We start from the raw sequence: 27,588 nt of genomic DNA, 5'->3' as shown, positions 1-27,588 counted from the left end.
TTGCCCTCTGCTAGAAAGTCAAAGCACCAGCAGGGTAGCGGGGGCTGCTGCCCCTCCAAACTCATTGCCCTGATTCTTACCAGCTACAAAGGCACCACACTCACAGCTGTGCTCTCCGAAGAAGACAGGAGGCTTTGATCTTAGTGTGGAAGATGTTAACAGCAAAGCCTCTTTTTAAAATTTAAAAATCATCAAACCTCAAGTGTCAGCCGCTCTCCCTAAGAAACGTGACACACTCTGGCCCACACCTGCACCAACCACAGAAGAGGCTGTGGAGAGGACAGGCCCTCAGACAACAGTGACTGATGTGAGGAGACCTGCACTGGGGACCATGCAGCTAACTGACTCTGCAAACTTGCCAACGCCCACATCCAAGTCCTTTGCCGACCGGCCAACATGAAGCTGGGTGTACAGGGCTATCTTTGTGGCCCTACGACCCTGTAGAGCACTGACTGCAGGCCAGAAAGCACCTTACCTCAGTTTCCCAACCCTAGAGATAGCACTACTTGGCAGAACCCCACAATCAGATGCAAATGAGGGCTGGCCTGACTCTGCTGTCCTTGGTTTCAGGGACCCAGAGCTTGCATGGAATATACTTCCAGGTCCTTTAGACACCCGCCTCCTCTGCCCAAACACGAATGCATGCTTTATCACAAGTAAACTTTGTGGACTATCAGTGGGAGGTGTTTGGCGTGTCTGCCCAGGAGCAGCCTCTCTGGCTTGGCTGAGTCTCACAAAGACCGCTTCCCAGCACTTAGCCAGGTCATGGCTGCCTGGCCTTGCCAAGTCCCTCTGCCGGGCCTAGGCAGGCAGCAGTGCCTGATGCCTAATGCTACAAATCAGATCATGTCACTTTTCTGCTTTAAAATGCCTAATGGCTTCCCACTACTCATGGGATAAAAATCCTGACACTCTCCAGCAACCCAGCCAGCCACAGCACCAGCCTCTCCTTTTGTACCCAGATGCATATCCCAAGGACCCTATCTCCAGATGCCAGCTCTTACAGCACCAGCCATAATTAAACAGCCACAATTCCTTGTGAATAACATCCCCACTAAGCTATGAGCTGATAAAGACAGAGTATGTGGCTCTCCTGGCCAGTCAATTATCCACTCCGCTCTGCCCTGACAGTGCACAGCATACACCACGCTGGGACAAATGCAAACAAACAGCTCCATGCTTGGTGTCCCCACAGAGCTCCTTCCCAGGCCTGGGTCTGTGTGAGAAGTGCTTTGGCAGTGAGAGGGAACCTCCAACCCATAAAGGACCTCAGTGCTACTCACTGGACACTTCTGGGAAAGGTGCCAAGAAGCCTTCCTTGCTTTGACCTCAACAGCCCTATGAACTAGAAAGTCAGTCACAGCCATTACCCAGAGAGAGACAGATGTCAGAAGAGCCTAACAGGGCCAAGGTCAATTTCACAGAGGCTGGACGTCTATACCGTCTCTGGGACATCAAAGGCCCAGTCAGAGAGGACTGCTTCCCCTTTCCCAAGCTCTGTGCCATTTCATCAAAAGACCACTCAATGTCTACAGGGCTGTTTTGTTCCCTAGGCTCACATCTCACGTGCCAGAAACAGACCCTAGGGGGTCAAGTCCTTTATGCAAATCAGAAGGGAGTGGCCAACTCACCATATTCATTCCATTGCCTCTCACAAGATGCCAGGGCAGTGGTGACAACCATCCCATAGCTGTTTCAGACAGAAGCTAGAATGGTAGTTCAGAGCTGGGCTCTCCTACATGACAAGCTCAGTGTGCAGACATGTGTCCACAGCCCCTAGCACGGGGGAGGCAGGGACAGGAAGATCCCTGGGGCTCACTGCTGACCAGGCTGGATGAACTGGAGAGCTCAAGGTTGAGTGAGAGACCCTATCTCAAGACCTATGAAAATCTTTGGAGGGAAAAGGAGGTCATACCTGAGTGCATCCACCTCCTCTTTGCAGAATGGGAAGCTGGCTTCGGCTGAGCTTGTCTGGGCCCTCAGCATCTTCAACTCCATCTCCAGCTATAAGGAAACAGAGTCAGTGGTCAACATGCACAGGGACCTACAGCCCAGGTCCCTCTTATCCCCAAAGTCCTAAAGTCTGCATCCGAACATCCCCAGGCTGGATGCCTAGTTTGTGCTGGGAATCTGGGGGAAGAGGGCTATTTGCCTAGCCAACCCATAGCCTGGATCCACCAGTCCACAAGGCATTCTGAGTCAGATAAGCATAGTTCCTTCTCCTTTCCCATGCTCTTGATCTAAGATTAAGTGGGGAAACACATGGTTGGTCATGTACTGCTGAGAGAGCCATAGAGCCTCTGAGACAGATACGGACAGAGCTTAGGGAGAGCGTAGTCTAGAATTAGCATTGCTTGGGTGAGGAATCTCAGCATTTCTGACAGTGACATGAACTGGCTGCCTATCTTGAGTCAAGGTCTACAAGCTACTCTACACATATGCTGGGAAGGGTGGGGGTGGCAGAGAGGGGACAAGAAACCCCAGGCCCAGGTAACAGGAAACTCACCCAGAGCTGACCCTTGATTCTTGACCCTTGATTCCTCAGCCCCAACCCTCCAAATAGATACAGGTTCAGTGCAGGGGCCTAAAGAACACAATGCCAGCAGACTTCAAGGAAAGGTGGGCCATGTCATATAGGCCAGTGTCACTGCCGATAGCCCAGTTCAGAGCCCTCACCCATCCCATCTCCTGCCACACTTGGCCTCCCAACACCAGGCTTTCCAGACTCTAGAAGCACAAGCCAGATAACTTCTTTACACATTCTGCTACAGACACACAGGATGGGGAGTTAACAGTAAAAACTGTGTGTCCCAGTGTGTGTATGCATACTTGGGAACAGGCATATATGGAGGCCAGAGGGCAAAGTTCAGGTGTCATTCCTCAGGAGCCATCCAGTTCACTGACCTTGGACACAGGGGCTCTCACTGAACCTGGAACCTGACAGTTTATCTAGGCAGGCTGATCAGTGAATTCCAGGGGCTGACCTGTCTCCATCTCCCCATCTCTCATATTTCTGCATGGGTCCTGAGTACTAGACTCGTGTCCTTATACCTACACAACAAGCACTTTACTAGCTGAGCTGCTTTCCCAGCCTTAAGGAGGATGCCATCTTAACATGCCACTGGCTTTTGTTCCTAACACGCTGTCATTCATGGTACAGCTCCTCCATGGTGAGAAATAAGCAACACGGTGCTTACTTCCAGAGAGCCGTCCCCTTGCTTCCACACTCAAATACAGTCTAATGTGCTGTGGCAGGTCTCACAATTTGGAGAATCTGATAGATTGAGCCCTGAAACTGGCTGTACTGGACAGATCCCAGCAAATTTCCTATTGCATATTGTTGGAGGAGGTGGCAAGGCTGCAGGGTCTACTGCATGCTGCTACAGTAAGAGGGGTGTGTGTGCATTTGTGTGCGTGCATGCATGCGTGCGTGTGTGTGTGCGCTAATGCACATGTAGCCAAAGTGTGGGTGTAGATCGAGAACAACATGCAGGAATTGGTTCTGTCCTTCCACTGTATGGGTCCTGGAGATCAAACTCAGGTCATCAGGTTTGTACGATGCCTTTACCTGCTGAAACACCTTGCTGGGCTTGTAAAGGTTTTCTGTGAATCCTTCTCATTAGTAAGCGCTCCAGCTTTGGAGAGACTGGTTAGACACACATGCACACACAGTGTTCATGGACACATTTGCTTCTCTGTGTGCTTCCATGTTTCTCACAGAGTAGAATACAGATGTCCTTGTGCACCTTCGGTACTGAGCAGCATATCTGCCTACTTCCCGCAATGCTTTATGGCTTGAATTCAGATGAGGCATGAATAGCTGATGCCTGCTCGGATGCTTACAAATTCCAAGTGGCCTTGGCAGCCAACTGTTCCAGTTTCTTTGATTCTGCATGGAATTCATCAGAAAGTCTCTTCCCTTTAGTAACAGAGTTTAGCCCATTTATATCTTGCTATCTGTCCGCATTGATTTCTGCTGCGTTAGGCTCTGGTGCTTTCTGTCTCCTGGCTTGGGAGCATGTTTCCTTTTGTGTGTCTTGATATTCAGCATTTGTGCTGTAAAGCACCGGCTGCTTCATGCTGCATCCATACTTTTCTGTGCTGACCTGTACCAAGGAAATGTCCTACTGAGTGCCTGACTAGTTCTCAGGCTACCCTCCTCACTTGGTAACTGTACACAGTTAGTGACAATTAATGCCACCTGTTTACCTGCTGGACCGAATGCCCAGAGAAGCCTTGTGACTCGGTCTGTCCGGTAACTCAGCACTTACTGATTTAGTGCACGTAGGCTTCTTTCCTCACTGTGGGCAGTGGTATCCATTTCTGGGGCCCTGGACAGAGGAGGGTGAGAGTGGGACTCCTCCCCTTCCACTCTGATCACAATGGTGGTAGCTCATCATCTCTCACTGTTCCTGGGCAAGCCTCCTCCATCAGCTCCCCACACCTCAGACCATCTGAAATCCACCAGGAGCTTTTAAAAGACTCTTGCTTACAGACATAAAACGCATGCAGGCTGTGGGCTTCCATGGCCTTTTTGTTCTTGTAACCTGAGCCTCATAACCAATCACACCCTCTCTCTACTAGACAGAGGGGTCCGATCAGCCCTAATGCTCTGGTAGGTCCCAAAACACAGCTAAATACGTTTCCACTTCATAGCGATTTTCCAGGGCATCTTCCCGTTCTTGCTAGCAATGATGGACAGCCCTTGCTTTATTCTCTCATCTCTGCTGGATTCTTTCTTGTCCTTGTGCTTCTTTCTAAACACCTGCATCCTGCACGACCTGGCCCTCACTATGTTCTGACTGCCCTCATGAGCTGTATCCTCCATAGAGCCAATGCTGTTCAGACTCTACCATGGCATTCCCTCCCAGTACCCAGCCATCTCCTAACTCTCTCAATCCAGCTGCAATTCCTCATCCAGCCCCTCCATTGCTGCTCTGGGCCTGCTCACGCCCCAGGTTCTAACATACAGCTAAACTCTACTTTCTGACAACTGTGCTTGGGGTCAACTTCCATGGCAGTGGCTTTCTCTATCCTGGTCCACAGCCTCCTTCCTTTGATTCCCTAAGCGTGACTCTCACTGCTTGCTACAGGAAGCTCCTATCAGACACAGCTCCACACCTAAGGGGGCACGGAGGGGAGAACAGGCCTCTTATCTTGCTAGGACCCAATCTCATTGCCACTGCTTCCTCAATTGAAAGGCAAGAGCTGTGCTCACAGCGAACATAACCTGTCTCTAGCCCATATGCACAGAGACCCTGCTGCCCACTGTAGTCCTGTGTACCTGCTTTGCTGAGTTGAGGCCCTGCAGAGGGTTAGAACTGCCCAGCAGGAAGTGCCTCACTAGCAAGCAGATCACCTGATCCTCCCCTTCCCAGGGTCTTTTCCTGAAGCCTATACCCCACCATTCCCTGATAAAACACTTTTATGCAGTTCACACAAAAGCTGATCCTCATGCTCTACCACTGAGACACACTCCCAGCCCCTCACTGGGGGATTCTAGGCAGGGGCTCTACCACTGAGCCACACTCCTAGTCCCTCACTGGGGGATTCTAGGCAGGGGCTCTACCACTGAGCCACGCCCCCAGCCCCTCACTGGGGGATTCTAGGCAGGGGCTCTACCACTGAGCCACACCCCAGCCCCTCATTGGGGGATTCTAGGCAGGGGCTCTACCACTGAGCCACACCCCAGCCCCTCATTGGGGGATTCTAGGCAGGGGCTCAACCACTTACCCCCTCCCTTTCTCAAGACTTTCCCTGTAATGCCAACCACTGTAAGCCTGCGTACACCCACACACTCATTTCCTATCTCTACTACATGTGTACAGGATAACAGAGCAGCAGTCTGCCACTGCCTGGTTTCAGGCTCCAGGATCCCTTGCCTCATGAAGTGAGTCCTGCCCTCTCTTTTTGGGCATCTGCTCCCTTCCAGCCAATAAGAGCTGATTCATGTTTTGGATTGGTAGACATGGGATGAAGGGAATAGAAATGTGGTTGTGCATGAATATTATAGCCTGTACCTATCTATTTTCTACTTCACTGAAGAAAACCTAGGTCTAGAGTCAGTTATAAAAACAAGAAAACATGGGACTAATTGGATTGCGTCTTCAGGGACCCTGCCAAATGCCTCAAACCATGGGCCAGATTCCAAATTCATCCTGCTAAAAGGATTTCACACACAAAGTGCTTTTTGGAGGACTCATCTGCAGCTGAGCAGTGGGGCCCCAAGCACATGCCTGCCAAGTGAGGGGTGAGGTGAAGAGGAGCCCTGTGTAGGCTGGGTGGGGGTGGCTTCACCACCTGCTGCTGCCCTACCTCCTGCTTTCTCAAACTGAATGTCCGAGAGAGGCTGGCAATGCCCACCCAACTCTCCAAGACGGTGGGCACGTGCATATTCTCCCCTTTGGCACTCTCTGGCAGGTCAGTTAGTGCCAACTGTGCCCCTGACATGAATTCACCAGGTTCTGGAGACAGCAGCCTGTGTCTCTCAGCAGGAGGCTGTGTTCACGTATACTGGAGATAAAGATGGGGATGCTCCCTGCTGCCCACTGCCCAGCAAGACTCCGTGGTCCTCAGGAGCAAACACTTACCCACGTCTGCCAAGATGTAGATAAAGGTTGAGGTTGGCTACTCTTCCAAACTCAGCCCCCCACCTCCAGGCTCCTATCCTAATGCTGATCACCCTACGGCATACCAACTAGATTGCAGGATGACAGAGCAGGGAGGGTGTCCCAGGCCTAGAGAGGTACATGAAAGAGAGCAAGCATCAGCTACATCATGAGTTTAAGGTTAGCCTGGGCTCATGAGACCATGTCTCAAAAGTATAAAAGGCACTTACAGAAAACCCAGGGCAGAGCTGAGCAGCAGCCTTTGCTTTCTAAGCATCCTTACACTTTATGCTGCTGTACCCTGATTACAGGGATGAGGACACACTGCATTCCCCTTTGTCCCAGGTCCCTAATTTCTTTCAGGGTCTGCTCTCCTCAACCCTGTTCCTCATCTGAGCTCTGACTGATACAGCTGGGCAGAGGCTAATAAGAATAAATACAAATGACCTCAGGGTTCGGCTCTGCAGAAGCTGACACACCGTCTTGAGGTAACATGCTGAGGACATTTTCTGCAATCTCTCATTGTAGAGAACAGACACCAGCGGTATCCCTACACTAACACTGGGTTGAAGCAAAGACTCTGGGGTCTCTGCTTGGGCCAGGTCAGGCCAGGAAGGTGTGGACACGAAAAAGTAGGAAGCAGCAAGAAGTGGGGTGAGTGCTGCTTCTGTGGAATTCTTGGAGTCTAGGCTTGTGTCAGCCTGGGGCTTCCATATAGGAAGCCTTGGTTCGGACAATGCTTGGGTCCCCGGTGGCTGGATCAAACCTCCAAAGTGATCAACAGAGTAAATGCAACTCTATCAAAACTGGAAACACTGGCTGGAAGGTGTGGCTCAGGAGAGTGTATGCTCTGCACTGGCTTGGATTCCCCTGCACAGCAAAAAACCTAAAACTTCAAATGTCTTTCTTGCAAAACTGGTTTGGTTTTTTTTTTTTCCTTATGCTAAAATTCACAGAGAACTGCAAGGCACTCTGAATAGTCAAGATGATCTTGACAGGGTGCAGTGGTTATTTTTCTCCCAGCTGCAACAAAATACCCAATAAAAACAACTTAAGGAAGGAAGCGGTTCTCCTAGTTCACAGATTGACAGCACAGCCTACCAAGGTGGGGAAGGCATGGTGACAGGAGTGAGGAGGCTGCTCTCACTGTGGCCACAGGCATGAGGCAAAGAGGATGAATGCTGGGGCTCAGCTCGCTTCCTCCTTTTCATTCAGTCTAAGACCTCAGCCTAGGGAATTGTGCTGTCCACACTTGGATGGTCTTCCTACCTGAGCTAACCGGGTCTAGAAACCCCCTCAGATGTGCACAGAGCTGTCTCCTGGGTGATTCTACATTCTGTGAAGCTGTCAAGCAAGGTTTAATCAATATATTATGGGGGTAGGGGACACGAAGTCAGAATGTTCATATCAACCTAAGACCAAAGGACACTAAGGACAATAACTTAGGTGGTGGCATAAGGAAGGACCCACAGGCTGAACTAGAACTGAGCTCTCAGCACTGAACACAAACTGGTATGGCCAGCTGGTTTTCAAGGAGGAGGCTATGACTACCAGGTAGGAGAAGAGTCTCGGAAGGGGACAGGATTGAGACAAGTGGATATGCACACACAGGAATGAGGCTGGAGCCCTAACTCATGCCATATTAAAACCCAACTCAAAGTGGATAAGAACCAAAATGTGAGATGGAAGTCACTAGAAGGAAGAAACAGGCAAGGGAAGATGAAATAAAAGACGCATGGGTGAGAACGCAGGCCTGAATCTTCCCAGCTTTGGATCAGGCAATGCTTTCTAATGTGCCAACGCATGCAGCAATACAGGGAGATGCCCAGGGCCTCATCACTGCACACTTCTGCATACCGAAGGACACGGGAGTGAGAACAGTCTTCTGGATGAGCTGCGCTTTGCTGAGGCAGAGCTCTGATAGCAGAGTGGGCAGAATACACCAAGAACTCATAAAGCAGCGAGCACAGCTCAAAGATGGGTGATGGGGTCCGGGGACGCAGCTCCATTGGTAGTGCGCTCGCCAATTAAGAATAAGAGGCAAAGAAGAAAGACCAGATGCCTCCGTCATTTCTGGTATTGGGACTTCATCTTTCTGACTAGACTGGCTAGAGGCAACTCAAATGTAGTGGCTCTCACAGCAGCAGACTTTGATTGTGTTCAGAGAGGTAACCTCTCACGTGTGATTGAAATGAACATCCCTCAGAATTGCAGGAGACAGTCTGCTGGAGACAGCAGCAAAAAGGAGGGTGCCTGAGACGCCCCCTCCCAGTAAGAGGAGCCCTGACCAGAGCTCTCTGACAGCTCAAGAAAACACAAATCTAATCTGAAGCAGAACCAGGGATGCCCTTCCAAGAAAGCTGCCCACGTATACCACGGGCCCGGTGTAGCCCAGCCCTGAGCTCCTCCCTGTGTCTCTTATCTATAGGCCCCCACCAGCTTTCCTCTTTGCCCCGAAGCATCGTTGTGATTCAATTCTAAGAATGCTGTGGCTGCCTTCCCAGCAAGGCACAACTTCCCAACGGGAACCATGTGCTGTGGTTTGAGTGGTTCGGCACCCTGCCCTTCCTGCCAGCAGTTCTAATTAATAAAGCCTCTGCCGGGCACCAGTGTGAGCATGCTCACCCATATACCTAGGCCTGAACAGTCTCATCATTCAATGCTGGAGACACACCACTCTCCAACTGGGCCAAGTACACAGATGGTACCAGGTCCAGGGCTCCATCTCTCCAAAGCCCCCTCTAGGTAGAAGTCTCATGTCTCTAAGAGGTAACTCTGAGACAACAATAGGAATTCTGAATGGAGACCACTATTCAGCTCAACTCTAAGCCCACTAAACCCTGGGGAAGTACCTGAGGTCCTGCTTCTTGGCAAAGAGAGAGAAGGATCTTAAGCTGAACTCCCTGCACTTTCACTTCAGCTGGAGAGACATGGGCACATGAGGCTGCATTACCAGTGCTAGCTACCAGGCAACTTGCTGTTGAATGCAATGGGCCTCCGCCATGGGACACATCCAGAGAGGCCAGCTTGTAGTTTCTATGCAAGGCAGCCAGTTCATCACTCCAAATACAGGGAGAGAATTCTGGAAGCTTCCCAGATAGTTAGCTCAGAGTGGGCTGCTGCAGAGCAGGCTGGCTGGGCCCACAAGGGTCGAGTTGGATGGTCAGTTACTGGAGGGTAAATGGCAGGGTGTATACTGCGCCTGTGCAGCTTCGCTCTAGAAACCCCAAAGGTCAGGGCTGGAGAAGTCCAGCATCTCAGATGCAAAGAAGAGAGGTGGAGTAGAGGGCTAGAGTAGCTTCTGACAGCTGGACACACTGGGGAGTGCCTACCCACTTTAGGGGGGCTTCTGTTCCTTCTCGTGGGCATGTGCAGGTGAACCCTCAAAAGGTACAGAGGGACTAGGGGAAGACAATCAGGTAGAATGTGGGGCAGTGAACACAAGTTGACCATGTAAAGCAGAAGGGGGTTCTCCAAGTCCATGTGATGAATTAGTCCCACAGGATGGCAGTATGAGGAGGGGCCTACTAGAGCGTGAACGGGGTCAATTCCCTCAGAGAGCTCTCTCAGCTGGGCTAAAAACCAGGGGCAGCTTCCTCAGACACCTAGCTGGGCTCTTGGCATCTACTGCTTAAGTTGCCTGGTGCTGCATGCTTCTGTGTTTGCACCAAGATCAGCCCAAATGAACTGCCAGAGCCTTCCTATTCCCTCAGCCGGGAAACAAGTGTTCATGGGTATGCTTGCATAAGGTGGTACTTGCCTCAGTCTGCATGCCAGACCGACTAATAGAAGGATACACACTGAATGGGAGAAAGGTAGAGGCTTCATCTGGGAGGAGCAGACAGCTCCTTTACCAGCTCTGTGGAGGACCACAAAAGGGTCTGACTGGAGTCACTCAATAGGAGGCCATGTACTGTGAGGGGACCAGACATGTGCAGGGAGCATACAAGACTATGGTCCCCACTACTCATTTTTATGACATCCATGTGACTCAGAATGTCATCCTGAACAGGACATCAGACAGCCCTCAACTCCAGTGAGCAGCCAAAGCTCTAAGAGGTACACACGCTGGGGACAACACACTGTACACAGTCCTCAGAATTCATGTGTTTCTCCATATTGAACCACAGGACCTGCAGGGATTTTTCTTCTTTACTTTTTTTTTTTTAATTTAGGAACAGAGAGATGGCTCCATAGTTAAGAGGGCTGGCTGCTCTTGCAGAGGACCAGGGTTCCCTGCATTCACACGGTGGCCCACAACCACCTGTTAACTACCGTTCCAGAGGATTCCACACACTCTTTAAATTGGGGGTAGGTGCATACGCCTTTAATCCCAGCACTCAGGAGGCTGAGGCAGGTGGATCTACAGAGTGAGTAGGACAGCAGGCAGCCAAGAGACCTTGTCTCAAAGAAAGCAGACAAAAAGATTTATTTTTTATTTGTGTGTTAGTATTTTGCTCACATAGATGTATGTGTGCCACGTGTCCCAGTGTCTCTGGAAAACAGAAGAGGGTATTGGATCCCTTTGAATTCGTGTTATAGATGGCTGTGAGCTGACATGCAGATGCTGGGAACTGAACCCCAGGTCCTCTGGAAGAGCAACAGGGGCTCTTAACCACTAAGCCATCTCCAGCACATCATGCACGCTTGCACGCACGCGCACGGGCACACACACACACACACACACACACACACACACACACACCACACACACACACACACACACATGCTGGCCCTGAGCTTATGGTGGAGCTGAGGATGACACTGAACTTCTAATCTTTCCCCTTTCACCTCCATAATGCCTGGATTATGTGTATATGCCAATGCATACCATGCATGCAGTGCTGGGGATGGAAACCAGGGCCTTGTGCCTGCTTAGGCCCTGCTGCCAATTCATCACACCAAGTCTGTGAAGAGAATCTGCCTGAGATGTGCTCCTTCTGCCTGGCCACAGAGAGAGGCACTATCTACAGTTCCTCTCAGAGACGGAGCACAGAATAGTCAGTGCAAGCTCCAGGCTGACCCAACCACAGCCTCTGTGGGGCTCCCCATCCTGATCCACAAGCTCCACTGGGAATAAGGCACAGAGGGTAAGGAGGAGCCATTAGGGGAAAATGGTAATCAAGAGAAATGACTGCTTAATTACACTGGATGGGGAGAGGGGGCATGCCTGTTAAGACAGGAAATAAATCCACATTTCTAGCTCCCTGAAGTCTATAAAATATTGGAGGCCTTTTACGGTTGTAATCAAAAACCTCATTTCTCTAGCCACTGCTGGCCGGATCTAATTAGGGTGAGGTATGCTAACGACGCAAACCTGGCCTGGGACGTTGCTCCTTGTGGTATTAATTGCATTTAAAGAGGAAGCATGAACCACACTCATGCTCACTAATTAGTGTGAGGTTACTAATTAATAACACAAAGTCAAACTGCCTTTGTCCTGCCATTAGTGATTAGCTCAGTATGGCACAGCTCCCCTTCTACTACTTGTGAACAAGCCTGGAGTTAAGAGTCCAGCAGACAGAAGGCTAGACGCTGCAGGGATCAGGCAAGCTCCTGGACCGTGTCCCTGTTAATGCTGGACACTTGTGTGATTCCACTACATGCAGGTAACATGAGCCTCCTTCTCAGGGCCAGGATGGTACTCCCTCAGCTGGCCCTTCCTCACAGCATTTTAGTCTCAAAAAGACAGAGGGCTTGGAAGCAGGTTGAGTAATCCATTGCCCTCCCAGCCTCACTCCTAGCTCCAAGGTGCACTCACCCCTTTGTCTCTGGTTCTTCTCCATAAGAAAAAGGGCCTGAGGAGTTAGTCAGCAGCAGGCACCTCACAAGCAATTCACTTATAACCTCATAAGGGGCAGGGGGAGGGTCAACTAGTGCAGGGTGGACCCTGGGCCCATGCACAGCTGATCAGAGGGGAGGGGGCTACCACAGACTGAGGATAAAGTAGGATGATTAACAGGCTGGGCTGGCCTAACCAAGTCCCCTGGGAAGCCTTGAGGAAGGCCCCTGGGAAGCCCTGCAGAAGCCCTCCTTCTACAGGCTTCCTCAGGACACTGGTACCATCAGCTGCATCTCTGTCCTGTCCTGCAGAGGGTCCAGGACTCACACACAGGGGGAGGCTGGAGAAGCAAGTTTAAGTCTAGAAAAGGAGGCAGTTGTGGTATTCCTCTGATCTGAGCACCTGGGAGGCTGAGGTAGGGGAAGCATGAATTTGAGACCAGTAGCCTGAGCTATAAAGTTGACCCTTACTCAAAATGTCAAAGCCAGGGCTGAGATGATGGTTCAATCAACGCAGCACTTGCCTTAGAGCAAGGAAGACCTTGACTCTGGCACTCAGAGAACCGGGTATGGTAGTGCATGTTCAGAATCCCAACAGCGGGGAGATGGGAGGTGGAGAGAGTCAGATCCCTGGAGGCTCATGGGCAAGGTAGCCTAGTCTATGTGCCAACATTCCAGGCCAACAAGAGAACCGGTCTCAAGATAGTAGGAAGAGGGCCTGAGGAATGACACCGAGGTTATTTTCTGATCTCACATGGGTGCACATATATGTATACTCACACACACACACACATGTACTCAAATATGTACTTATAGACACAAAGAAACACAAAATAGTAATAAAACAGAGAAAAGAAATGTAGCTGTCAGCAGCAGATGCAGTTGTGCGGGCAAGAAGAGAAGGTTGGACAGGGTTTTCAGAGAGAGGACAGTGTGCTGCCAGCCAATGACCCAGGTGACCTGTGCCACATGGGAGCCACTGTTACACATGGCCACTTAAAATGAGCCCCACAGACGCAACAGGACTCTTGTCCTGTGGAAGGGCTAGGCGTGTAACTTATTTAATACACTGTTCCACAGAATGCTGATCCTAATACTCAGGCCTGCTACTCTGGAGAAACCTCCCCTCACAAAGCTCAGTGTGGCCAGGAGGCAAGTGAGGCGTCTGGGGCAGTCAGGGCTCAAAGGGCAGAGATAGTCGGGCATGACCATGGATCTGCCAGGCCTGTCACACTGCTCCTCCTCAAGGCCTTGCCTGAGGCCAGGGTAGGGCTTACTCAGCTGGCAAAGACGCCCCTGACGCCTCCGGCACCTGTGGGAAGGATGGAGGGTGTGAGACAAACACAAACGTGTGACCATCTGCATCACAGATCCCCAAGCACTGCCACTTCTTATTTTCCTCTTAAGTGGGAAGGAGAAGAGAAGAGAAATACACACTGTGAAATGGCCTGAGATTAGGCAATCAAAGGCAGAGATCAGAACCTGCGCAGAGCAGACAGCTCCAATTGAAACCCTAAACAAACATGAAGGAACTCTGCCCAAGGGCCTGCACCCTACTCAGTAGCGTCAGACTGGGCATCTTAGAGCCTGTGCCTGCCCTGCTCTCAAGGTCAAAATCAACCATGGTCTACTCAAGTCCTGCACTGGCCATTGTCTTGTCTGGGTTACTGCTGCTGTGATGCATAGCATGGCCAAAGGCAACTCTAGGAGAGAGAGTTTATTGCACTCACACTTCCACATGAGAGTTTCTCCCAAAAGCAGTGAGGGTAGGACCTCATGCAGGGCAGGAACTTGGAGGAAGGAGCTGATGCAGAGGTCATGGAGGGTGCTGCTTACTGGCTTACTCCCCATGGCTTGCCTTCTAATAGAACCAGGACCACCAGCCCAGGGATGGCTCCACCCACAATGGTCTGGGCCCTCCCCCATCCATCACTAATTAAGACAATGCTGAGGCTCCTTCCTCTCTAATGACTCCAGCTTGTATCGAGCTGATATAAAACCACCAAGCACAAGGATGGTTCCCAAGTCCCCTACAACCAGGGGTGAGCCTCTGCAAGAAAGCAGGGTTGGGACTGGGGCTGGCGAGATGCGACAGGAAGAAAAGCCTGGGAGCCAGGCTGCCAGGAGCTGCCTAGCACTAAGGGCCCAAGAACAGCTTCTGCATCTGCCCCTAAAATGGACACAGGGCTCACAGTTCCTCCAAAGTGGCATGGGAAGCATGAAGCAGAGCCAGGCAGCCATGCTCCTGGGCAAAGTACACCCTGGGTGGCGGCAAGCTGCTTAGCCACAGAGCCCAGGCCTGGCCTGTGCTTAGCACAACTCATTTCTAATTCTGCTTGGCCTTGTGTGCATTATGAAAACAAGGCCCTGGGGTACATTCCAATTCAGGTCAACACTGAGGAAGCCACGCATGTCAATGTGCAGGGCATCAGGGTCTCCCCAGACTGTGCAGACTCATGCTCAGCTCACGAAAACTCCCCCACCCCTACACGTGGCTTCCCCAGTGGCAACAGCAAACAGGCCACTGCTAAAGGAAGCTGGGACACTTGGAACTCAGGGACAAAGCCCAAGAGGCAATGTGTGGAGACAAGCAGGCTACCATGCTAGCCAGCCCACAACTAACGCTGCCTGGGTAAAACCAAGTCATACCATACCTGACAACATGCCAAAGTTAAAGAACTCACCATGCCCACTGACAGACACCACAGCCCACAGATTCTCTTCCACACTCACTGTGGAGTGTAATACCCCACAATCTACAAAATCATTCCCTCTATGTGCTCCCACATTCTAGGCCACAGGCCTCCCTGGCCTGCCACCTCTGACCACAGACCCAGGCACCTTTCCTTCCTCCATGCTGTCTTAACTGTCAGTTACCAACTGACACCTTGCTGCTTAGCCTTGCTTGGTCACAGTCTGACTCCCATGCTAGTGACAACACACTTGGTGATGGACAGAGGACACACCCAGCATTGCACAGCCTTCCCCAATTCTGTATTCCATGACTGGTCTCTCCTACCTCCAGATCAGAATCTCAACCCTGACCCAAAACCCTCAGACAAGCCAATCTCACTTGTGAATTCTAACCCACATTCTCAGAGTCCCACAGGGAAACCCCACTTGTGTTATCTGATCTGCACTGTAAGTGCTCACATGCCTATCTATATTGCTTAGGCTGGTCTGGCCTGATCCAAGCCCTTAGCCATAGATTCCCATGTGGTTCCCAAGACTCCCACTGGGCTCACACCTTGGTATCACAAAGAGGTGGGCACCAGGACTCAGTTTCCACCTCAGTTCCTTCCACTCTGCCATTTCTAATAATACCAGAGAAAGACCATGGCCACACAGGAGCACGTGCCTGTAGACAAGTCCTGCTGGGGGAAGGCAGGACTTCCTTTTGTCTGGATCTAGGATTCAAGGTGGTCTGCCCTCAGGCTGCCCTTCACCACCCCACACCACGTAACCCCTACCTCAGTACTCACCGTGTCAGCTCTCTGCTTCTGAACCCCAAGCTCTTCCAGGGCCTGAGACAGCTGAGCCTACAAGATAAGACCAAGAAGGTTAGAGTTGAGGGAAATGCCTGTCAGCTTGGGGTAAAGGGCCTCTACTCCACCTGTGCCTGTCAGGGCCTCCCTGGTCAGACCCTGGGTAATGTGAACTTCTGAGCCCACACAATCCCTGCTGTGTAGTCATACACTGGGGTAAGTTGGGGTGAAGAGGAAGTCAGCCAGCTGAATACTTCCTCCTACAGTTTCCCACTCTGGAACCACTAATTGACGTGGTCCTGCCGACACAGGACACAACCCAGAAAACTGGGGGCTCTCCAGCACTGGACAGACTGCAAAGGAACAGGGAAAACCTGGCCTGCTATCCCTAGATGAGAAAGGTTCTGACTGCGGTGTTAAGGGTGGCCATGCTGTACTTAAATACCAACAGGGTCTCCTGACCAAGAGTACCCAGAGCCCCACACTAGGGCTCAACACCCAGAAGAGTATGGCCTTCCTGAGCCTTCCCAACCTCTCTTCAGCATTCCAGTAAAGGAGCAGCCAGCCTACTGGAGGCTGTGAGCACAGACTCAATTTCATTACAGGAGACCAAAGGTCAAAGGGCATAGACCTTGGCTCTAGGGTACCACAGACCCCATCCTCCTGTGCTCACAGCACGGCCCCCCTAGAATGGCACATACTCCTCACTGACTGAATACAGTGTGGTTCACAGGCCCTGCTAGACTACTCCCTGGCAGGCAGTAAGCAGCATGACCAAGATGCTTGCCGAAATCCGTCCTGATCCCCGGTAGCCATCTATAAATGCACTCACTCCATTGTGCACTTACATAGCAAGGATGTGCCACCCTCCCTGAGCTGGAAGGGTACTGCCCAGACCAGAGCAACAGTCACTCATGGTCAGCTCTGCAACGGGCAAGGGAACTCCTTTCTCTCCATCTCCTGTGATGTGGCCCTCTTCTCTGGGGACTGCTACAGGTTGAAGTACCCTGCGGACACCGGGGTAGCTCAGTGCCTATGAATATTCTCTTGGCATAGCATGGCCTCCTCTAGAAGAGCTTTGCTTAGGAAAATGAGTCCAGAAGCCAAGCACTGTGTATAATTCAGTGTGTGGCTGGTCAAGGAGCTTAGCAGGATTTGAACCCAGGTCCAACCTGAGACTCTCAAAAGTGGGAAAAACTGCAAGGCCTGCATGTTCATTACCAGGGTGCACAATATTTCCCCAAACACACCACTCTTGCTGCTCTAAGAGGAGAGGATGGAGGTCAGAGACTGATATCCCCTCCACCTGACTGACCTCAAGGACACACACTGATCTGCTACAAAGCAGTGAGGAAAAAAATAAACAGTGTGTTAGAGGAGCAGGCAAAGAGGCAAACAGACGGCTCCCAAAAAGGAAACGCACACAGGCGGCAAACACACAGAAAGGTAATTAACATGGTTAGCAATTAGCCAAATGCAAATCAGGACCAACAGCAAAACCTCTCTGCAAAGACAGGGTTGCCAGAGCCCAGGAAGTAAGTGCTGAGGCGCTGAAAGGAAAGGATGGGAATTAGGAAAGTCTCGGTGCCTGTGACAGTGGCAGTGGCAGTGAGACTGAAGAGCTCAGACTTGGCTTCTCCTTAGAGTTTAATGTCTGCATATCAACCCCAGGTATGTGCTCAAAGGAAAGGACTGAGGGACACACTTCTGAGCTGAGACGAAGGCTCAGCAGAAAAAGCACTTTGCATGTGACTGAGAATCTGAGTTTGGATCCTAAAAGTCCATGTTAAAGCTAGACACAGAAGTGCGCATTTGTAATTCGGTGCTCCTAAATTGAGAAGGAAGGCAGAGACAGGAGACTCTCTGAAAGCTCTCTAGACAGCTAGCTGGGTATACACAGTATAAACACAAGCCCATGCCTCAGAAAAGTAGAAGGCAAAGATTGACGCCTCAGGCTGTCCACTGACATCAGCATGCAGGCACACATGCACATTTGAGCGCACAAATGCACTCATACATGCGTGTGCGCGCACATGCACACACACACACACACACACACACACACACACACATACACACACACACTCTTCAGCATCTTTGGCTGTGGCTTTGGCCATAGAAGGATGGTGACAACCTGCTCTCTAGGACCACCACATCTATAGATAGAAGAGGGGCTGGTTTCACTGCATCTCCACCAGCACCCATCCCACACGCATCAGGAAACAACCAGAAGGTTCCCCGGAAGACTACTAGAAAACATTCACTTCAGAAGAGCAAATCTTGCTGGGACAGTAGGCAGAATCAAACCCCGTGGCCATGACATGGCTCCTCTACCAAGGGTTTCATCTCTTGGATCAGCCAAGCATGGCTAGCAATAGTACTCTTGTAGGGAGAACAAGGCATCTCAGTCAGCATGACCTCATCCAGAAAGCAGGTCCCTCCTGTGGTTCTGGTGCAAAAGAGATGGCTGGCCATGACCATACTGTTCTCAGAAGGGCAGTCTGCAGCTTAAGCACAGAGCTTCTGAAAATGCTGCCTCGATCACAGAAGGAAGACAGTGGGGGTGAAGGCCCAGGCCTCACTGGAAGATACAGTGCAGAGCTGAGGACGGAGGATGAGACGTAATACCCAGCAGGGGGAGATGGGCAGGTGCAGGGATCCACATTACTAGCATCTAGACTGAGGAAGCATCTCATGGTGGCACCGCAGTAAGTGTCCTGCCCTTTGCGGTGACATCAGGGCCCGAGTGCTCTTGCTTTCTCCTGAGACTCTGAGAGGGGCAGGCAGCCCTTACACAGGAAAACATCAGCATGGTACCTCAGCCCACCAGCTGCCCCTCATCTGCCTACAACTGGCCCACACAGAGAGCCCGTGGCTAATGAAGGCAGTCACCTATCATCCCTCTGCTCACATGGCACTAGCTACCAGCCCTGCCCTACCAAGATAACTACCAAAGGACACGAAGCCTGGCTTTGAGGCTGTGCACAGGAAAGACAAGCTGGCAGACTGCTCCAGAAATGGTGCCAGTCTGCAGAGGGCAAAAGCAGTCCTGTTCAGGCTCTGGAGAGGCAGACGATAGCATAGGGACAGCCCAGATGTGCTTGGTCTCAGGGGTGGCCAAGGTGGCAGGGGGGCTAGCACGCATTTGTTACTCCTGTAGAAGGGCCGACGATGCTGGCCACAGTCTCCAGCCAAGCCCTAGAGACTCGTGTATTCAGACAGAAGCCCTGGACACCTGCCACCTGTGACATTACATCCTCCACAGAAGCCTCAGCAGGGCTATTTTTATCCTGAAGTGAGAAGTGGTGGCCTGATGATCTAGCATCCCTGCAGGAACACAGACAGCTCGTAGTGTACAGGAAAACCTGCAGGTAGGGACAGGCTGGGACAGGCCATCCGAAGCCTTGAAGGGGGTTGATATCCCTTCTATAACACCACAGCACAGTATGGCCTGGCTGGGAAAACCCGGAGAGTAGACCACCAGCCCCACCGGGACCCAAACAGACAGGGCTTTCAAGTGCTAGGCTTTCCCTCGGGTGTGAGTGTAGATATGGGTGCAGCCGTCTCTCCCTCCAGCATGGATGGCAGGCCGAACACCTTCAGCTTCTGGGGGCTATAGAACAAGCCGGCTTGAGCAGTCAGCCAGCATGATCAGGCATTCAAAGCTGCAGGCTGAAGTATTGGCTGTGAGTGGAAAGCATCGTGGGCAGGAGTGGGCTCTGCTGGAGTAGAGGAGACAAATGGCCCCAGCCCACTCTGTCACACTCTTCAGGGTTAGTGACTCCACAGAGACCACTTAACTAGAAACAGGAGGTTCCCAGGCTCTAGCCTAAAGCCACTGGTGGAGGGTCCTGGCCTACAAGTGTTCCCACTAACCTTGCAGTGATGCTGAGAGAGCCCAGATCTGGGAACTGTGGCTGTGGGCAATCAATCTTCCAGCATGTGGCCAGGATCCCAATGGCTGCCTATCATCTAGGTGACCTCCACAAAGGCTGATCTTAGCCTCTGATCTCAGCTCTTAGAGCACTTGTCCTCCATCTGTGCAATGGGCCCAGTGAGCTGGAACTACATAACTCAGTGGCAGAGCAATTCCCTGGCACAGGCATTGCCCTGGGCTCTTCTAGTCACCCCCTGCATCCTCCTGCGTCCACTTCTCTGAATTCTTTGAGCTTCTCTCCTGTGTTTCCCCGACAGTGTAGTCTTCACTGGAGAGCAGCACACCAGTGTTTGTGAGGGAGTCTCCATGTAGCTGGTCGTGCTGTGATCTGTTTTAATTAAATATGCTGCAAACACAACTCAGGTGACGCGTGGCATCCAAGTGCCACACACTTGTATTTATGGCTCCTTCGACAGAGGACTCGTGACATCTGCTTCCAACCTCCGCAGTCGCTTTATTAAATGGAATAAATAAAATCCGGGCAAAATGGCAGCAGCCCCACTAGAGATGGGCTACTGGGAGTCTCCCAGCTCTACACTTCTAGTTTGTTTTGCTGAAAATGATTTTGCTGGAATCAAAGCATGCCCCATGCTGGAACTGATGACGGATGTTAGCCTGGGCCAGGGTTGTGCTGAAAGGAGGGCTGCAATGGCTGCCTGCATACCCATGGCAGCCTGGGGCTGCATACCGGCAGCCTTCCTGTGAACAAAACCAGCAATGAGCATTCCCTCCAGCCTGGTCATTTATGGGGAGCTACACCCAGTGTGCAGGAGTCCATGGGAGTGCGTGCCTGTAGACCCCAGCGAAACAGGAGCTTAGGGTGAGGGAGGGTAAAGCAACAGAGAAAAGCCATTAGAGAGAAAAAAGAACAGAGGGTCTGGGAGATGGCTCAGTGGGTAAAGTGCCTGCCACACAAGAAAAAGGACTTGAGTTCCCATCCCCAGTGCCCATGGAGAATGCCAAGTTTGGAAATGTGCATCTTAAATCACAATGTGGGGAGGTGGGGGGGGGGGAGAAGAATCCCATGGGCTCACTGGCTAGCCAATCAAGCCGAATCTGAGCTCCAAGTTATGGTAAGAAGAAAGCCCCAATGTTTACCTGATTTCCAAATGCATGCAGATGAAAACACACGCAAAGAGAGAATAGACAAAGAGAAGGGAAGGCTGGGGCAGAAGTAGAAAAGAAAGAGGTAAAGGGGTGGAGAGACAAAGAAAGCAGGGAGGAGGTACCACATACCCATGAGACACCCTGAATCACCACATGCCCAGTGGTATTCTTCCTGTTTCCTGGGAGTCCTCCCTCTTGGCCAGGAAGCTGAGGGGAAGGACATGCCTGTTCCTTGAGGGTGGACGTGTAGTCAGACCCTACACTGTATCAAGATGGCATATACTACCTGACACTTGCTCGCACCACTCCACCTTCTCAACCCAGGCCTAAAGAACACAGACAATGTGGGGGCTCCCTCTCCATCTCTTGCTATGTAACTTCCCTAGATGAAACCACTTGCCTCCCAGGCCTGAGCAATGCATACCCAGCTATAAGGCACTAAGAAACCTTTAAGAAAGGAGTTCCACGAAGTTATGTAACTTTTTCCTCTGTCAATACAAGCAGCTCGGCTAATAAACTTCCGACAAGACTTTTAAAGCTCTCCAGGCACAAGCCATTTGCAAGTGTCTGGTATATGAACTTCACTGGTTGGTAAGGCAGAGGAAAGCTAAGCCTGTGGCTGCAGGAAGAGCAGTGGCCTGCCCCTTAGCCTAGAAGTACAAGCCTGTGAGGAGACTGAACTACCCTGAGACAAGCTGAGCAGGCCTGTTCCAAGACTACAGCCCACCCTTACCTCAGCCACTGGCCGGGCATTCAGTACCCAGGAGGTGCTAAGCCCTCTCCTCTATGGGTGCATCTCCCAGACCCCGAGCAGTGAGTGAGGTCTCTAGACTGTATCTACCAGGGATGTCGACATGCCCATGAGTGGGGAAAACAAGAGACAGGAAGGTTTGCCTGGGACCACCCTCCACCTCAGACTCTAGTTTCACCAACTGCAAAGGAGACACTTAGCCCTGTCCCCAGGAACCTAGAGAGATCCTGACTAGGCTGTGCTGGCTGTAGGATGTGTCTACAAGCCGGGCACTCGTAAGTGGTGGATGTATGCCATCTTGATTCTCAGAGTGGCCTTAGATGGTTCGAGTTTGCCTGCTGGACCCCAGGGTGTGATATAGCTAAGCTGTGGCTGCCTTGGCCCAATAGTGCTCTCCTCAAAAGGGTAGGGGCTGGAGATGACAACAAGGCCATGGTCTACAGGGGAAGTAGAAAATTGTTGAGGCTTGGTCTGTTGCTATGTACTGTAATGAGAAATTCTGTACCCAAAGGTCTAGGCCTATGAGTAAATTCTCATGTTTACATGCCTTTGTTGTACAAACCTTGTTCCTTGATTTAAAACAATTGGTTAAATAAAAGAGGTTACAGCCAATTACTGGAGGGACTAGAAGTAGGTAGGTTTTGAGATCCTTTGTTGGGAATGGAGAAGAAACCAGGAGGAGAAGTAAGAAGAATGAGAGGAGAGGAGGAAGCCAACATGAGAGGAGAGGAACCATGAGCACATGGCCTGGAGAAACAGCAGGTATCTGGGGTACATACACCGCTGGAGAGGTAGCCAAGCCAGCAGTTAGAAGAGTAGATTAGAGGTGACCCCCAGTAATTGTCAAAGCCAAATAAAATAACCACAGTCTCACTCTCATTTATTTGTAAGCTAGTTGGAGATAAGCTTAAAGTGGTTGTGCTACACATAGGGTCTGGTGATGGCCAGGGTCTGGGCTTTAAATAGCAGGCTCTATATAGGAGGCTGCTGTGTAGGAACAGCTTCCTGGCTCACTGTGGTCAGGGGCTTTCCTACCAGTCATCCTCATAAGTCACTGTCAATTCCCAGAACTTCTGAGTAAGGATATACCCCTCCAGACTCACCAAGGCCCCAGGAGCCCACGTCTGCCTGTCCAAAGGCAACTTATCCCTCCTTTGGCCTATGCATAGCTTATCTTCTATGACAAAGCAAGGCTGTTTGCCCATCTCCCTTCTCACTACATCAAGACTCACAGAAAACCCAACTGTATATTGGACTCAACAGAGCAGGTAACAGAATGGAAAGGAGACATCGTGTTTGGGGAGGGTGTGCCCTCCTAAATCCAGGCTCCAAGACAGCTCGGAAGCCAAAAGCCAAGGCCACCCTCGTCCTTCCAGCTCCCTCCACGACAGACCACCTGGCTATGGGACTCTCATACCTGCCTGGTCCTTGCCTCTGATCAAGAGGGACCCAGTATGTGCCCAGTTCCCCATTATTCCCTCCTCCCAGCCCTCCAGGCCAGTGGCGAGGTCCAGAAAGCAGTGAGCCCGTCTGCTGCCACCTGGTGGAAGCAGAAGGTGTACTAACCCATTCCAGTGGATTAGGACCCCCAGACTGGCTGGCTTCATCCTCTAGACTGCTAAATCCAGCTACTACTCCATCCCCAAAGGGCTGGATCTATGCTCCTCCAGGGCCCCACAGTATGAGGAGGACTCTAGTGGAGATAGGGAATCCTGTGACTGGGTACAACTGTCTCTTGGTGACTCCTGTGATAATGAGGCAGGAGTCTGAACACATGGCCACTCTAGACTGCAACACTTACATACCCACCAGCTCTAAGCATAATTAGCACAGTCACAGGATAAGTAGGAAGGCCACCAAGGCTCTGCTCACAGGAGTCTATCTCATGACAGCCATAGACTAGCACAACTAGGGCCAGAGGAAGAAGGTCACTGAGGGCCAACCAGCTTCAAGAGCCAGAGTGCACATGCACAGAAGGACTCTCAAAGGTGTGTATGTTGGGAAGGAGGCTTCTTATCCTCCCCCTCCTGAACTGACCTCACAAACACTCTCAGTGACAGTGACCAGGAAATAGTAAGAGCACCTTGCTCGACACAGCTAAGCCAACTGGCTTTCTCATAGCTCTTTGTCCCATAGACACAGAACACGAGGAAGAACTTGCCATCTTTACATCCTTCAGGGAAAGAAACGGTGCCTGACACACACCCATGAGCAGGGTGACAGCAGGATGCTGACAAGAACATATATCTTCTGGCGCTGAATCCTGACAACACTGGTCATTTGACACAAAGCACTGACTGTGCCCAGACTATCGTTCTCCTAAGGACTTATGTGGAATGCACATGGCAGCCCAGATGAGACCTCTCAGAAAGAAAATACCAGGGAGCCGCTAGGTGTCAGAGAGCAGACCTGCAAATCTCTCCTCATTAGCGTTTCTCATGGAGCTAAATGTGCTGTAATAAAACAGCTATTAACACACTTACATTGATGATGGCATAGCTTGTTAGAGCCTGAGTTAGTCTTTCAGACGAGGGTGGAGAGCTAGGTTACAGCGGCTCACAGCAGCCCCAGTGGATTGCACTCCTGGCTGCTGGCCACCTGTGAGACACTGTGACAGTGTGCAGCCAGAGAGAGGAGTGGGGAGATCAGCATAGGACCCAAAGGGGTCTCCACAGCTTATGCGATTTGGTTTATTCGGCCAAGAGCGTCAGTGAAGGATGCTCCTCTGTGCAGGCACAATATAGGCCTGATGTGCCTGAGAAACCACAAGCGAGCAGCCTAGATTGTGGCGTCCTCATATGGCACAGCTTTGCCACAAGCCATCCCCAGAGCAGAAGCTCAGCAGCTCCCACTCTAGTCATGCCCTAGTCTTCACACTGCAAGACCTGTAGCCATCCTCTGAGCTGTGGATCAAAAAGTGCTTCCTTACTTTCCCAGATATGTTACAACAATGTTGGGCATTTTTGACTGCTCCCTCATGGCCCCTCACTGGGGGATTCTAGGCAGGGGCTCTACCACTGAGCTGCACCCCTATCCCTAGTAAAGCTATATCCTCCACCTTCTTTTACTTAAGACAGACATTAAGTTGCTCAGGCTAGCCTTGAACTCACTCTATAGCCCAAGCTGGTGCTGAACTTATCACCCTCGGGCCTCAGCCTCCTACTTCCCTGGTGGACTACAGGCCTGTGTCACCAGGCTAGCTCACCAGACTACTAAACATCCCCCTCACCAAAGGCTCTGTTGCAAGTCTAGGAAAGGGCCCTGCTCAGTGTGGACTCCGGTGCTCTCTAGGGAGAGCACATAGTCATGCTGCCACCCTGGCTGTTCTTTTAGACACTTCTCCAAGAGGACAAGCAGCAGCACTAGCTGGGTGAGGGTCCAGTTGTCTGCACAGAATGACTGGCCCAGCAGCACCTCTCTGGGAGTCTGCATCACACCAAAGTCAAGGACAAGCCAAATGGATCAAAACCAAAAGAGCTGATGGGACACAGAGTGTGACAAAGGCCTGGACTAGGATGCTCTGCAGGTTGGCGATGCTGCAATGCAGTCCTAGGTTTGTGCACAAGTGCCTGGTGGCTTGTTTCATGGTTCACCTGGGTCTTCTGGCTTCAGCTCTCTTACTAAAATGTGGGCAATGACAGTCCTGCTTCGAGGGTCATAGAGAGTCAAGCTCAGAGAGACAACTGAAAAGTGGATAAAGAGAAGGCACAGGCAGCATCTAGGGGTGTGGCTGTGTGGCTCTCCAGTCAGGCAGGATCCTGCCTCATCTTGTATGGTCATACAGCCTCTCTAGAGAATTAAGCAAACCTCCCTGCCTCTGTTGGAGGGCGAGCAGGGGCTTCCCACTGTGGCTCCAGGGATGTCAGCATTTAGCATGTAGGAGTTCCGCACTGGCACAGGCTAGCCGGGAAGGAGAGGCCAAGTGCAGTTCACACTAGTGAACTTCCCGGTGCCTAGCAGCCTACAGTGGCCACTTTAAAATGGAACATTTTCTCTCCCCTCACTCCACTAAAGCAACATGAGACTTCACAGAGGACTCACAATAATGCAGGTGACAGAAACAAGAAGCCACAGACTGCTTGGAAGACACTGTGCCAGCCCCTAGACAGGAACACCACAGGAGCATGCAGCAAGAGGAAGCAGGCGGCTGCAGGGGTCACATGGCCACACAGCACAGACTGTCCTCAGGGCACCTGGGAACAGCCTGGCAGAGGCCTTGCCTCACCCTGAAGCTCCTTGGCACCCACCTCTGCTGGCTGGAGCTGCCTGGAACCCTCAACCACCAAGTGCTATATAAGAAGTAAAGTAGTGCACATACCAAAATAACCACACACACACACGCACACACGCACACACACACACGCACGCACGCACGCACGCGCACATACACACAGCACAGTCCCCACGTGCCCATGGCACACACCTACCTCCATCTCTGAGCTGTGGGCATGCACCTTCTGAACCATGTCCTCAGCCTCCCACATGCGCTGTGTAAGCTGGGGCGAGTACTCAGCTTGGGTCAGCTCACTGTCGTAGGATCCCAGGATGGCGCGCATGCCGTCTCGCTCCTGTGGACACAGATGGTCAGGTCAGGGTGGGACAGTGTCTGAGGTGGCTTGGAAGAATACAAAGGGATGAGCTTCAGAGTCCCTGCACATGCTTGAAAAGCCCAGGACTCTGGCCTGCTTCCATCTGCCATGGTGCACACCTCCAAAAGCCTGCAGCAGAGCTCGAGACTCAGTTTCACTGGGTTGGTGATCCAAGAAGCCAGCCCTGCCAACAGTACTCACTTCAACCACGCCAGGGAAGACAACGACTTGGTGTAAGTTCTGACCAGTGACACCCAGAGCAAGAACACAAGCCTGGGGAGTAAGGACCAGCTCTTCCTGAGCAGACTCGGAACCCTTGGCCCTGTCCTAATGCCCAGACACCGAGGCTCCAGAAACAGCTGAGCGAGCACCTCACCTCCGCAGCAAACATACAGACACATGAGGCCACCAGCCTATCCAGCCATGTTCCACAGAGTAGGAGTGGTAACTGGAGTTGTTGCTAACCCTCCTCTGCTAGCCTGTGCACACTAGAGAGCCTAAGGTTGACAGAAAGCTAGCAATGGACAGATGCAGCCGAGACTGGGACCAGGCTCTCTAAGATGCTGGAGAGGGGTCACAGGAGCTGAAGGGGAACAACCTCCACCCTGCCAGCACGGAGGCCTGGAGGCATGCAACCTGTCTGTGTGGGGAGCCAAGATGCTATGGGGGCCACATATGGGGAGACTGTCTTCCCAGGGGTGCCCACTGCAGTCCCTTTGCCCATGACTGGGGTTCTTAAGTATGGCCAAAAACCTACAGAGCCACTGGGCTCCTTTGGACACAGATATCACTCCTAGGTAAAGGAGACCCAGCCCCAAAACCCCAGGCCCAGGATAGGGACTCCCCTCAACCTGATGTCATCTTCTGGGAGTTCCAGGGGTGCACAAGTGAGGGTGGGAAATCCTCCTTGGAAGTCCAGGTGGGCCAGGACCCAGCTTCACCAACCTCCTGTGAACATCGCCTTGGGGAAAGTAACAAGGCTCTTCATCCTGCAGGCCTGGGCAAGCCCAGCTCTGGGCTTCTAACTGGAACCCGGGGCATCTCTGCTGATGAGCTTGGTGCCTTCCGCTTAAGCTCTGCCCATTGCTGTAGCCAGCAGTAAAGATGCTGGGGACAGCGCAGCTCAGGAAGAAGGGGACAGTCCCTACATAAGACGCAGCTTCCACCTCCAGCTCTGCTCTGAAGCCAGCTCTCTAGTCCCCCCCAAGTCTCAAATCCTCCCTCAGCAAGAAAGTGGTCACAAGGGCAGCTGTGTGGATCAATATTGCTGTGGACAAAGTGCCCAGTGAGCCGTCCTGCCGACAACCATTATTCATGAAAACCATAGGAT

At 51.6% G+C, this 27,588-nt stretch overlaps 1 protein-coding gene across 3 annotated transcripts in view; it reads right to left on the bottom strand.

The window, feature by feature from the left end:
* Mad1l1 (mitotic arrest deficient 1 like 1) overlaps positions 1–27,588 on the bottom strand; it is a 309,793-nt gene that overhangs the window by 104,514 nt on the left and 177,691 nt on the right. For all 3 annotated transcript variants that reach the window (NM_001109387.1, XM_063271650.1, XM_017598453.3), the window contains 3 exons: positions 26,097–26,237; positions 15,872–15,928; positions 1,916–2,004 (listed from right to left, as the gene is read on the bottom strand). In NM_001109387.1, coding sequence (NP_001102857.1) covers positions 1,916–2,004; positions 15,872–15,928; positions 26,097–26,237 — 287 coding nt within the window. The remainder of the gene's footprint in view (positions 1–1,915; positions 2,005–15,871; positions 15,929–26,096; positions 26,238–27,588) is intronic.

The sequence above is a fragment of the Rattus norvegicus genome, chromosome 12 (genome assembly GCF_036323735.1).
Source record: "Rattus norvegicus strain BN/NHsdMcwi chromosome 12, GRCr8, whole genome shotgun sequence".
Lineage (NCBI taxonomy): Eukaryota > Metazoa > Chordata > Mammalia > Rodentia > Muridae > Rattus > Rattus norvegicus.
This window is presented reverse-complemented; position numbering and strand designations above follow the sequence as displayed.